The sequence below is a fragment of the Salarias fasciatus genome, chromosome 11 (genome assembly GCF_902148845.1).
Source record: "Salarias fasciatus chromosome 11, fSalaFa1.1, whole genome shotgun sequence".
Classification (NCBI taxonomy): domain Eukaryota; kingdom Metazoa; phylum Chordata; class Actinopteri; order Blenniiformes; family Blenniidae; genus Salarias; species Salarias fasciatus.
This window is the reverse complement of record NC_043755.1, coordinates 33,331,899-33,344,589: the sequence shown is the minus strand read 5'-3', so window position 1 is coordinate 33,344,589 and position 12,691 is coordinate 33,331,899. Positions and strand designations below refer to the sequence as shown.

The 12,691-nt window shown below is 47.6% G+C and overlaps 2 protein-coding genes across 2 annotated transcripts; one reads left to right on the top strand and one right to left on the bottom strand.

Annotated features, from left to right (window-relative positions):
• Positions 1-218: 218 nt before the first annotated feature.
• mettl25b (methyltransferase like 25B) lies at positions 219-4,740 on the bottom strand. The gene is made up of 8 exons (XM_030101882.1): positions 4,432-4,740; positions 4,098-4,216; positions 3,628-3,829; positions 3,493-3,555; positions 3,238-3,378; positions 943-1,628; positions 673-857; positions 219-583 (listed from the first exon to the last, which is right to left on the bottom strand). The coding sequence occupies exons 1-8, from the start codon at positions 4,549-4,551 to the stop codon at positions 498-500; spliced, it is 1,602 nt and encodes a 533-aa protein (XP_029957742.1). The 5' UTR covers positions 4,552-4,740; the 3' UTR covers positions 219-497.
• Positions 4,741-5,061: 321 nt separating this feature from the next.
• On the top strand, positions 5,062-9,010 carry isg20l2 (interferon stimulated exonuclease gene 20-like 2). Its single transcript, XM_030101897.1, has 4 exons — positions 5,062-5,317; positions 5,863-6,507; positions 6,646-6,846; positions 6,917-9,010. Exons 2-4 carry the CDS (start codon positions 5,998-6,000, stop codon positions 7,025-7,027), a joined length of 822 nt encoding a protein of 273 aa, XP_029957757.1. The 5' UTR covers positions 5,062-5,317; positions 5,863-5,997; the 3' UTR covers positions 7,028-9,010.
• The last annotated feature ends 3,681 nt before the right edge of the window (positions 9,011-12,691 follow it).

Here is a 12,691-nt window from a genome sequence, read left to right as displayed (position 1 = left end):
TGGAGGCAGCATCATGCATCACTTGGCACATACCTCACATTTTTGAAAGCGCAACTTTTAGACATCGTAATCATTTCAGCTGATGCAGCAAAATGTCAAATTAGTCAAACATCTTAAAGAAAGACGACTGAATGTGATGAAGCAGATGATGTGGCTTTTCTGCTGGAATCTTCACTGTTCAAGAATCACTTCACACTAAACAAACGTCTGCAGTAAAAACAAAAAGCAGTGGTTCGGTTTATTGTTCAGAGGCACAGTCACACACAACACAACACAACACAACACAACACAACACAACACAACACAACACAACACACACTCTTCTCTTTTAAAAGTAACACACTTCATAAATTAAATAAAAGCCATGCGGTGATGACGAGCTCTTCAGAGAAACCAAAGTTCCGGAAACTGAGCTCCTGCATGACAGAAACGTGAAGAGTTCTGAAGACCACGTCCGTAGAGTCCTCCGAGGCCGGGATCTGGTCTCCTCTGGTCTCTCATCCATCAGGCTTCAGGGCCACCAGGACGAAGTTCCTGGGAGAGAAGTCTGGGTCGAAGAGGGGAACCAGCTGACTGTCGACGCCTGCAGAGAGTCAGAGCTTCAGCCGAGGAGTGTGTGTGTGTGTGTGTGTGTGTGTGTGTGTGTGTGTGTGTGTCTGTGTCTGGACTCACCGCTCTCCTGCAGGTAGATCATCCGGTCCAGCAGAACCAGGGACTCCACCACGGGGGCCAGCAGCAGGCTCAGGCTGAAGTACACCACCACCCGGCCCTGCCGCTCCAACATGGCCGCCACGCGCTGCGGGTCCAGAGGCAGGTCTGGATCCAGGCCCACCCGGGCCAGACCCAGGCGGGCGTATCTGAGGGGCAAAGACGGATCACTGATTAGAAACCCTGACGGAGGACCTGGAGGGTCATGGTCTGAACCTCCTGGTCTGAACTCACTCTGTAAACGGCAGTAGGTGAGCCTTCCGGATGGTCTGGATTCCGGCGCGGCGCAGGTCCGGCCTGGCGTCCCTGATGAAGGCCTCCAGCATGGCCCGGTAGCAGTGGGTCCGCAGCAGCTCGCCGCCCCCCCTCAGCCGCCGCACGTAGTCCTCCAGGGCGTGGCACGCCCCCTCCCGCGCCTTGTAGGACAGCCGGTGTCCCGGCAGCGCCCCGACGAAACGGCTCATCGGGTAGCCGAAGCGCCAGGGGGCGGAGTCGGGGGCCGGGGGCCCCGGGGGGTCCACCAGGCCCGGGGGGGACGGGTTCTCCCGGGTGGAGATCTTCATGTAGCAGCACGCCACCGAGGTGATGCCGCGCACGTGAGGGCAGTGCACGAAGTGACGGAGGAGGGTGGCGCTGAGGTCGCCGCAGGCGTGCAGCCCGGTCAGGATGAAGTCCGGCCCCTCCCCCCGCTGGACCGGGCCGACGGACTCGGGTGAGTTGGCGTCGGGCGGCGCCCCGGCCACGCCGCGGGGCTCCGCCCACTCAGAGCCACGCGGCCTCTTCTTACTGGGTCCACACGGAGTCGGACTGTCGCCGCCTCCCAGCTGCTGGATGAAGGCCTCCCATGATGCTTTGGGGTTCACCCAGCCATTGACGTGGCGCGGCGAGGACCGAGGCAGCGGCAGGGGAGACGAGCTGCTCTGGAGAAACAGGCAGAGACTTTCAGGATTTCAGGACAAAAACTGTAACACAAATGAAAACAATCCCCTTCAGTCTGTCGACCTGCAGCTCCTCTCGGCTCCGCGCAGCCGGATACTGACTCCAGAGACCCAGACCCAGCCGACCCGGGAGTCTGCTGTAACAGCCACTACTGCAGGAGAATGACCACGCGGCCATAATGAGATCTTATTGAGTGTGGTTTCAGGGTGCTTTTAATTTGGAATTGGTTTATTCTGAGTTAATTAATTCATAATTATATTCATGAGCTTCATCTTTACATGGGAAAAACGAAGGATTAAATCCTCTCTCACGCTGGGGTCTGCGAACGTTCTGATTGGACGGGGCAGCCGTGACGTACTGACGTTTCCCGGAAGTAAACCGCGTTTTTTGTCATCTTTCTTTCTCGGTTAACTTTGACCCTACAGCTTTCAAAATGTGCGCGTTGTTAAACGCCCGTCGAGTCGCTCGTTTCATTACGTCCAATTATTTTAAAACTGCCATTAAATAAATCGTCTCGACTCCATACGAGTCGAAACGCGAACCGCGGGCCGCCATCTTGGAAAATTGCATCATCATGACGGAGCATGCGCAGATCGACCAGTATGAAGTCGCACCCAATTAGCACATAATTCCCCTTCCAAAGGAGAATAAACCCGCCGGTCTGTTCAGATTGAAACTTAATTCTGAACTAAGTTTTCAGTTGTTGACATGGTCATGTTAGAGCGGTTTTATTAGGTTTTATTCGGATTTATAGAGGAATAAAAAGTCCCATGTGAAGTACAGGTGAAGTCTGGATAAGGAAGGGTTTCATCTCTGCTGACCTCTAGTGGTGAAAATCTTTAACTGCAGACCTCAGCCGAGACGTTCACCTCAGGATGTCATGTTCTCGTTGTTCTGGGTGACCAATGACCACAACATGGACATGTCGCAGTGATTCACAGTTTAAGAGCCTGAAAATGTCTGGTTTACACTGTATTTACAGTCATCAGCAGACATTATTGTATTTTTTTTTTTATAACTTTTTACAGACTTGTGCTCTGGGATTTGCTGCATATCGACTCGTCCCGGGTCTAATATGACGGATCCACTGTCAATCCCGTCATCTGTTTGTCTTAATCCCACTTTAAACTCTTGGATTTCAGTCAAACTGACGTCTTCACATGTACAGGTCCAGTTTCACTCAAACTAATGCAATGATCCAGTTTGTCATGTTTTGTGCATGTTTTTAAATTTTAACAGTAATAATTAAGGATTACAGTTAAAATAATAATTTTCATACATTACATATTTGATGTTGATGACTTAGAAATTAAAGTAAGTCAAATTGTTTTTAATATGTAAAATATAAGTATTTTTCGATGTTTAGGTTAATTTGAGAACTTAATGTTTAACGGCGCATTTCAGGAAACCAAAGGTCACTGTTCACAATTATCACGTTCAGATAGCCACCCAAAAAAAAAAAAATAGACAGACATCTGCAGGATTAATTTAATGAAAGATGTTCAGTGAACGAACTGCAGGACTTTTCACTGACTGGACACTAAAACGACACTTGAAGCTTTTCAGGGTGTAAAACTCAGAATCACCAACCTCCTTCTTCCTGTTTTCCTTCTCCAAGGCCCACAGCAGCTCCTCGTCAAACTTAGTCGCCGTGGCGACGAGGTCCCGGTCGGCCTCCACGGCGGTCACGGAGAGTCCGAGTCCGAACGACATGAAGCGCGTCAGATGGCCCTGCAGGGAGCGGAGTCACGGCCGAGTGTGAGATCTCACACACACACACTCACACACACACACACACACACACACACACACACACCTGAGTGTGTCTGCTGTGACGTCTCCTACCTGCCCGGAGCCGACGTCCACCACCCGGAGGCAGGCGGTGCGCTCACAGAGCCGCTGGACCAGCTGGGGAGGAGAGACAGCAGCTCAGACGGGGAACCACCCGGGTTCTGCTGACAGAGGAGGAGGGTGGCGTACCGTCCCCAGCCTGCGGATCTCGTGCTGCTTCTTGGGCTTCACGTGTTTCCGGAAGATGTGCCCCAGCAGTGAACTCTGACTCCCGTTCTCCAGGAACTCCTCCGGCTTCACCGAGCCGGATGATCTGCTCCGTCTGGGGAAGGCCAGGCCGTGAGCCGTGGCCCGGAACGCCAGCAGAGACAGAGGCCACACCGAAGGATACCTGCACGGACAGAGATTCACCAAAACATCCCTGGTGGACAGAGACTGTTCAACACTTTACAGCTGATTCTGCAAAAAGTCTCATCCTGTTAAGAGTGTTTGTCTACAAGCTCATGTAAAGGTGGCTTTAAATCAGTATGTTGTATTTGATGATACATAAATGAATTGCATTGAATAAGTAACCATGCTGCTGCTTTTCCCCTCCATCAATGCTCATGTCTTCCTTTAATTTGTGCAGCTTCTTATTTTTAAGCTGTGATAAAGGGTACCTCCTGTTCTCTTGTGCCACGTCCAGTAAAAGGTCAGCGACCTGTGGATAAGTGAGGTCCTGCAGGGCGTGCTGCCAGCCGCTGGGGAGGCTGGACCACAGGTCTTCAGTGAAGAACTCCTGCAGAGAGAACAGCTCAGGATCAACTCACACACTGCAGCAGGATGACGGGTGGACTCGGGGACCACATGCATTCATTCAGGATGTGGTTTCTCTCGTCTAATGCGTCTGAACCCAGGAATGCAGTAACTTCAGGCCACTTTGATGTTGTCACTGATCGATTTGAATGATGATCGAACAAGCTACTGATACAGATGTGATTTTTGAATACGCACAATGATGTAGGAGTCGGGGAGGTGTGTGTATTGAGAGAGAAACGAGACGAGTCTCCCGGCCAGAAGTTTCTGCTCCTCTGCAGACAAACTTGGTGTAAACGTCCCATCTCCAGCGGACATGCTAAAGCTAATGCTAACAAGCGGTGTCTTCTCAACGCTGGTTACTTCCAGTGGACTCAGACCATATTTAATGTACGGAGAACATCATCCGCTGGTTCTAATGAGTAATGTCTGTATTATAAATCCAGTTTATTCGGAATAAAGCGTTTTGTTTGAGGCTGTAGCTTCCTGTTGTTACTCATTTTCACGTGTGGCAGCCCCGGTGCGTTCAAGCTCTCCGTATTTTTTTTTTTTTTTTTGACGGAGAGGCCCAGCGTGATCGTGCGATCTTTGCGATCCATTATTTGTAGAATGCAATTGATAGATCATACAAGTCTCAGATATTTCACTGTCGATCAAGACGTTTCTGCGTTTTTACCCTTATAACTTAAGCATGTCGAAAGTAAACTTAGTCTAGATGGAAAATCTAGACTAAGTTTACTCGGATTCTTAACCCTGTACCTGAATGCACCATAACCCGGATGTAGACATGTTGTGAGCCGGCTGTTTGGCGTAGCGGATGAACTGGTCTCCTTGTTAACTGATGACCGATCTTTTAATATTTATTGGAAGTAACAGCAAATGTAAAAAAATCCGGCACTTACTTACGAATGCTGTTTATCCGCATCCAAAATACACTCTTCAAGTACAAAACCTTTTTGAGTCGTCTTTTAACATCTGTGGTTACAAACATCAATGAAGTATGTTACAGGAATTTGGTCACCAGTCAACACGGAAACTAGTCTATGCGATACACCAGATGTACCACCCAGAGTGCATGCTGCAGGTCTGTGGATTTTCCCTCTTAAAGTTGCCTTAAAAGCTCAAATCGGGTGAAATTTCTAGGTGTAAACTCAGGTGGAATTTCTAGGCGTAAACTCCACGTATGTGTAAAATGATGCTAAGTCTTGTTTCGTGTTAGTAGACTGAAATAACAGTGATAAGCATCGTGTTAGCATAGGATGCTAACATGAGCTGAGCTACCTGGATTTCACAAGAAACGAAAGTAACGGTGTGAAACTGTTTTTATTATTATGGATTTTTGAAGCATATTTCAGACGTGAAAATGCTCTCTTGGTTTTTAATATGAAGAATATCCCAAGAGTATACGAGTGTAGTTCAGAGTTTGAGTTCGTGTGTTCAATCATGCTTTATTTGAATTTGTTTTTATTTGTAATTATTGTGTTTGAAAGATTTAACGGGTGCTTTAGAAAGTCTGCCAGTCTGTTTACTTGTCTGTTCAAAAGTACTCTGGTTTGAGATGAGTGTTTGTTCATTCATTGTTGACGGTTAAGTGACGGTTATTTGTTGTGATTTGTTTCGGTTGAGCAGCTCAGGTCGTGGACCATGTCTTCCTGGACGATGCTTTCACCGAGGATCCAGCCGAGAACAGGAAGGCAAACGTCCCGTTGAGGCAGAGGAGTCCGGTTGTTTCTGCGCGCAGTGAGGAAATACCTTCATTTGACCATGTCGGACATTCAGCTCAATATATTCGTCCCTGAAAAAACGACTGAGCTTAGGAAAAAGAGAAAGAAGAATGACAGGTGGTCCCGCAGGAAGATCCAGGCTCTGGAGAAAAGAGCGAACCACCTCCAGGCGCCCGTTTACAACGGAGTGAAGCGGCCAACGCCTCCGTCCACACGGGACCAGAGTACACCTCAGACATCCGCTGCTTCCAGCGGCCGCTGCAAGCCCACCTCCTCCTCCTCCTCCTCCTCCTCCTCCTCCCCCTCCCCCGTCACCCCCACCGGGATCCCCACCAAGGTCCTGGCCATGGACTGTGAGATGGTGGGCACGGGGCCCAAAGGCAGCGTCAGCCAGCTGGCCCGCTGCAGCATCGTGTCCTACGACGGAGACGTGGTCTACGACAAGTTCGTCAAGCCCACCGTGCCCGTCACCGACTACCGCACCCGCTGGAGCGGCATCCGGCCGCGCGACCTCCTCAAGGCCACGCCCTACGTCCAGGCCCGGAAGGAGGTGAGCCGTTTTCCATTGTGTAGAATCGCGGGTTTGGTGGCTGTAGCGGTTTGGTGGTCGTGTTTGTGTCTGAGCCGTCCTGCTGGTGGCTCCTCGGCGGTTCGCCGTGACGCGGCCTGACCCTGTGACCCCCCGCAGATCCTGAAGCTGCTGGCGGGGAAGCTGGTGATCGGCCACGCCGTCCACAACGACTTCAAGGTGCTGGGCTACTCCCACCCCGGCCCCCTGACCCGCGACACGTCCCGGATCCCCCTGCTCAACCGGAGGGCCGGCTTCGCCGAGACCGAGTGCGCCTCGCTGAAGAGGCTCACCAAGACCGTGCTGAACCGAGACATCCAGGTGAGCCGCGAGGTCCAGGTCAGGTCAGCTGTAGGAACGAGCTGAGCTTGTTTCCCGCTTGCGTCCTCAGGTGGGGAGGCGGGGCCACTCGTCGGTGGAGGACGCCAGGGCCACCATGGAGCTGTACCGGGTGGTGGAGGAGGAGTGGGAGTGGACGCTGGCCTCCAGGACTCCCGCCTGAACACCGGGGGGAGGCAGCCTGTGGCGTCACGGAGAGGAGGGGGGTCTGGAGGTCAACGCCCCCCTCCCGGGCCACGTTTTAACCTCAGACTGGAAGGTGTCGTCAGGCGCCGCAGATCGTGGTTTTGTTCCTGCTGGACTGTAGAAAGTGAAACTTCGTGCCTTCCTGGTCGCATTTAAAAACAAACAAAAAAAAAAAAGATTGTTTTATCGCATTTTCAGATCTTACTGTCGTAAATGTGAGCAGAGACGTCCGTCTGTGCTTCAGTTAGCAGGAAGAAGTTCTTCATTGTCCTTCTAAACCTTGAAATGTGACTTTTTTTAAAGATCTGCTTTGGAAGTTCGATGCTTGGTGTTTTTGTTCGTCACATGAAAATCAGGTTTCCGGTCCGTCGGTCTGATCGTTGGAAGAGTTTCAGTCTCTCCAGTTTCCTCTGCAGCGTGGGGTCAGAGGTCACTTCAGAGAGTCTCCACCGGCTCGTGGTTCAGGAGGTGCAGCTGCTCCGCCGCTTCCTCCCTTCGTTTCTACAGAGCCCGTTCATCCTGCGCTCACGGAGCGGCGGGTCAATCTGACGTTTTCAGCCAGGTGATCATATTAAAAGACTCCACGGCAGCAGGTGTGGCCAGTTTTTCATGGTTTTTAACATCCAAGGGCAGCTAATCTGACCCGAAACACAGATTATTTTAATGATTTCTGACTTTAAATTGTCTCTAAAAGTCGTTTCCTTCCTGCTGAGGTGTTTTCTGCCCTTCAGACCGGGTCAGACTCGCCGTCCGGTCCGGCCTCATGGCGAGCGTCGGGTCTCTGCTGCCAGCTGTTCGTCCTGTTTGTCCTCCAGCAGCAGCGTCTCGGCAGCTCATTAATTAAAGAGAGATTGTGCGGCGGCTCGTTAGAGAGCGTCTGAGCAGTAAAACCAGCTTCAGACATGACAGGCCGAGCTGCAAAGTCATGAATGATCAAAGCTTCGATGATTGATCTGCAGATAATTCAGTTTCTGAATATTTCTAGCCTCATTTCTCATGTTCTGTTTTATAAAGTCAGGATTGGATGAAAGTCTGATTTTAATCTGGAAGGCTGAAGACGATCCAGTCCTGAATTATCAGCTTGAATTGAGTTGACTTGTTCAATCTGTGAAGCAGACGTGCCGTCCTCGGTTGGATTACAGACGGTGTTTTGGTTTCTGAACATGTTAAACTTTTCCCGCCGCTGATCGTTCCTTCATCTCACTCATTAAAAAACCCAAAACAAACATGTGATTTAATCCGCCGTGTCGTCCGGAGCAGTGAAGTGAATGGTTTGATTTTATTCCCTTCATCACTGGAAGCCGGCGTTAATCCTGAAAGAGGCTTTGCTGCCGTGTGGAGATTAATACCTGCAATATTTCACCTCCAGGACGGAGCGACGTTTCCCGTTTTCAGCCTCCTGCTGAAATATTTCCACTCAGCCTTTAAGTTCAGCCTCCACATGTAGAATGAAAGCAGATTAAAGGATCACCTGCTGGAGGGAACATATGAGCCGCGCTGCCCCCGTCAGCCCACATAACGGGTTTTCTGGAGTGTGTTGCCCCCGGGGGGGCAGGTATGGGGGTCGGACCGTGTGTGTCGCCTCCCCAGGGGCATAATTCTCTTTTTATTAGCCAGCCGGGGGCAGTGTGTCCACGGGGCGGATTACTCTCACCCGGAACACTCCCATCAGTCAACAGGTGGAAGATGGGCTTCAAAAGTCTGAAAGCAGACCAGGGGAGTCAAACATAAGGCCCGTGGGCCAAAAAGCGGCTCCAAAAAGGCTCAAATCCGGCCGAACCGCCAAGAAAGTCAGTGAAATGTCCAAGAAAACAACAGATTGCCACTGAGGCCTCGGCGATGCTGCCATGAAGCGAGTTAGCCAACTAGCATTAGCCTTAAAAACTCCCAGAATGCAACAGCTGTAAAGGCCGTTTGACATTTCACTGTTTTGCATCAGACGGATTCATTAAAATTGGATCTATGTGGACATTGTTCTCATTTTTTGTAGTAATTGTTAATTTTCTCCTCCTCCTAACCCACCTCCAGACGGAGGTGAGCTGCGCGTGACCTCTGACCTCAAATGAGTCCGACGCTTCTGATTCCAGATTTCCTCAGATTTGCGTTCATGACGTGAACACGGTTCGTCACATTGACACACTCCGGCGGAGACGGTGGCTTTCTGAGAGATGAGCCACTCCACCGACCCAAACGCAGCCTCACGGCGGACCACCTTCAGTCTGCAGTCCATATGTTGGACCCTGATCTGTGTTAGATGCATTTATTGGAGGAATTCAGGGAAGTTTCTCATGTTTAACAATTTACCTGCAGGACGAGAATGAAAAGTGTCTGACAGCACCTTTACTGGCAGCGAGGAGGAGGAGGAGGATGAAGGATGGAGGAGGAGAAAAGAAGAGGAGGAGGAGTGTTGTGGGGTCTTTAACTCTGCCCTCGCCCCGGGTCCTCCTCTCTCCTCTCTCCTCTCTCCTCCTCTCTCCTCGGCCGCCCGCTGTCCGGAGCTCCCTCCCCGGGCTGCAGGAGCTTCTCTCCGGCTGGAACCTCGCGCTCAGTCCCGCCCCGCTGGAGGAGAGCTGAAGATGAAGTAAGTCCCGCTCCTCGCGCGCCTCCTTCATCACCGACGAGCTCGTTTCTCACGCGCGTTTTTATTCTGATGCACCCACCGGATCAATGAAGCAAGGCGCGTGCTCAGCGTGCACACGCAGATAGAAAGAAAGCGCGTGTGCGTGTTTCCTCAGACTAGAAACACTTTAATGTGGAAATTGAAGCAGAAAGTCCTGCAGTAGATTGTAATGTAGAATTAAAGTTTGAAGCGTTGGTTGTTGTGCACAAATCTGTGCGCAGGTTTTTTAAAATTAATTTGCATGAAGGAACTCATGAGCTTTTGTACAGATATACATATAGAAATATTTCAATTGTTTTAATTTACCTGTCTGAAACAAAAAGGCGTTAGTGTATGGTGAAACTTCAATTTTAAACTATCAAAGTGTAATAAAATAAGTTTTACGGTAGAAATCAGTCCAAACACGGACACATTTCGACTCTATCGAATTTATAGTCAAAATAAAAAAGAAGTGTGATTTGTTGTGAAGCAGTTCTTGCTTTTCTGATGATTAATTTCCATAAACCTGCTTTATTCGGACTTCCAGAACATGAACAGTCCTACTTCAGTATTTCATCAGAAAATTGGACATTTTCCATATTTTAGATCCAAAACGAGAATCTCAGTCAAAGTAAAATGGAAAAACTAAAGTTTAAATAGGAGAAGTAAGAGATTTTAGCTGTCAAATTTGAATCAACTCATACTTTATTAATGCACAGTACAGTGATTTATTCAGATAACCAGTGATTGGTATTCATGTGAAGAGCTGGAGAAGGTTCCAGTCATGGTTATTTGTAAGAAAATTAGTTTATAAGAGAAAACTGAATAAAAGGATAGACATAAATGGTTTGAATGTGCATTCCTTCATTTGCCTCAGTGATCTCTCTCAGGGTTCTTCTGTTGGTTTAATAAAGCTGCAGGACTGTATTCTCTCAGCAGCTGAGTTCAGTGGAGAGAATCCTCTAACATGTAATGCTGCTTGGAATGGGTGTAATCTGGAATTACAGCTCCGCCGGGCTCTGCAGCCCCGTCCTCGTTCATATGTGAAGAAAAACACTTTGATTACTTTCATTTGTGAACCTGGAGAGTTTTAAAACGAACTTCTGGATCCTGCATCTAAACAGGTTGAAATAATAATTGGAAAATCAGTAAAACTGGTGAAGAAGTCAAACCACTGAAATAGTTTTGAAAGAAAAAAAACATGTTGAAACAACTAGAAAAGTAAAAAAAAAATGAAGTTTTAAAACTGTTAAAGTGGCAAAAATTTCTAAATCTGTTTTTTTAATTGTACTGAAATCTACTTCAACAGCTCCAAAAAAATTATAAAATAGCTGAAATAACTTAAAAAAACAAACCAAAAAAAACCAAACAAACGGCTGCAACAGTTAAAGTGGCTTGATGGAATAAAATGTCCCCCAAAACAACATATTTTTTCAGGAATGGTGGAAAAAAAAATATATGTATATATATGTATGTATGTATAAATATATACATATATATATATATATATATATATATATATATATATATATATATATATATATATATATATATATACAGTATATGTATATATACATGTATGTATGTATATGTATATATGTGTGTGTATATATATATATATGTATATATATGGAATATATATATATAAAAGTGTGCACATGTATTTCACACCCAACATGTATTTGAATAAAAATAATGAAAGATAAACCCTATTTATTAGTTTATGGCTGTGAATTTACAGAAGCAGTGCAGACTTGTATAATATTGTGTGTAATACTCGAGTCTTTGTCTTTCCTGGATTACTGTGATGCTGAAGTGTTGAATTTCTTATTAAACTGGAAGATTTTCATTTTTCATTGATACCGAGCAGAGGAGGAATCGTCTCTACCGATCATTATAATTCCACCCAAAGCTGAAAATGACTTTGTGTTCGATCCCAAACGTTAACAGGAGAGAATTGCTCTGAGTCGCCTCTTTTCAGGGACAGTGTCTCTGAAGTCTGATCCGCTGCTCTTCAATATGAAGTCAGTCTGATAAAACCTTCAATTCTTCTTAAAGCAAAAATCCCTGTTTTTAGTTCTGACCGATTCAAACCATAAAACATTGGCTTTAGATGTGAATGAGCGCAGAATTGAGCAGTTTTTATCCCGGTATCCTCTGTGTTTCCGTATTTAGGGATGATGTTTCTCCTTCAGATTCAGATTTTCTCATATCAAGAAGCTTTTAGTGTTTCGACACTCAGAGCAGTTTGTTCTTCAAGTGAAAACAGCGTTTTTTTGCATTTTTCCTTTCCAAAACTTCCACGTTTACATGGCGACCGTTTGAGAAAGAAGTCCGTTTCCATGGAGACGGTCGAGTCGTGATGCTGTTCGCCTGCCGGGCCACTAGTCGGTGCTGTTGGTGGTTTTTGTGACGAATCCACAGCTGATCGTAACGAGGCTGGTTACCAGGCTGAAGACCCCCGCGCCCTCAGTCACACCCAGACGGAGTGTTTTCACACCGGGAGCTTCAGCCGTCGTCTCAGCGAGCCTCAGACTCGACTTCAGCTGCGGCAGAGAGTTTCCTTCAGAAATGTTCAGGCTGGATGATAATGTTCCTCTGTGGCTGTGTCCGAATGTCCACACTATTTCCTGTATAGGGCACGAGAAATTTCCCACAAAGCATCTTGAAAAATAGTGAGCATCGATGGTCCCTAGATGGCTCTATATTACCCATCATGCATTGCGAATCTCCAGCAAAATAGCGGAAGAGCAGCAGCGCGAGCCGGGAATAATTTAATAATATATTTTTATTTTTTTTTCAATGATTAGAAAGATGACAAGGAAATTAAAATGCATAATAAGAGAACATTAAAAATATATATATTACAAAACGTCTGGTTACCATGGTACCGGCCGGGGGTGATGTGACGTGATCAGCGCTGGGGGAGAAAGTAGGAAGCTGCGAGTCCGAATCCCAACGGATTCAGGCTCCATAACGTCCACTAACGTCCAGCACTGTAGGGACTGAGGAGGTAGGACAGAGTGTGGACATTCGGACACA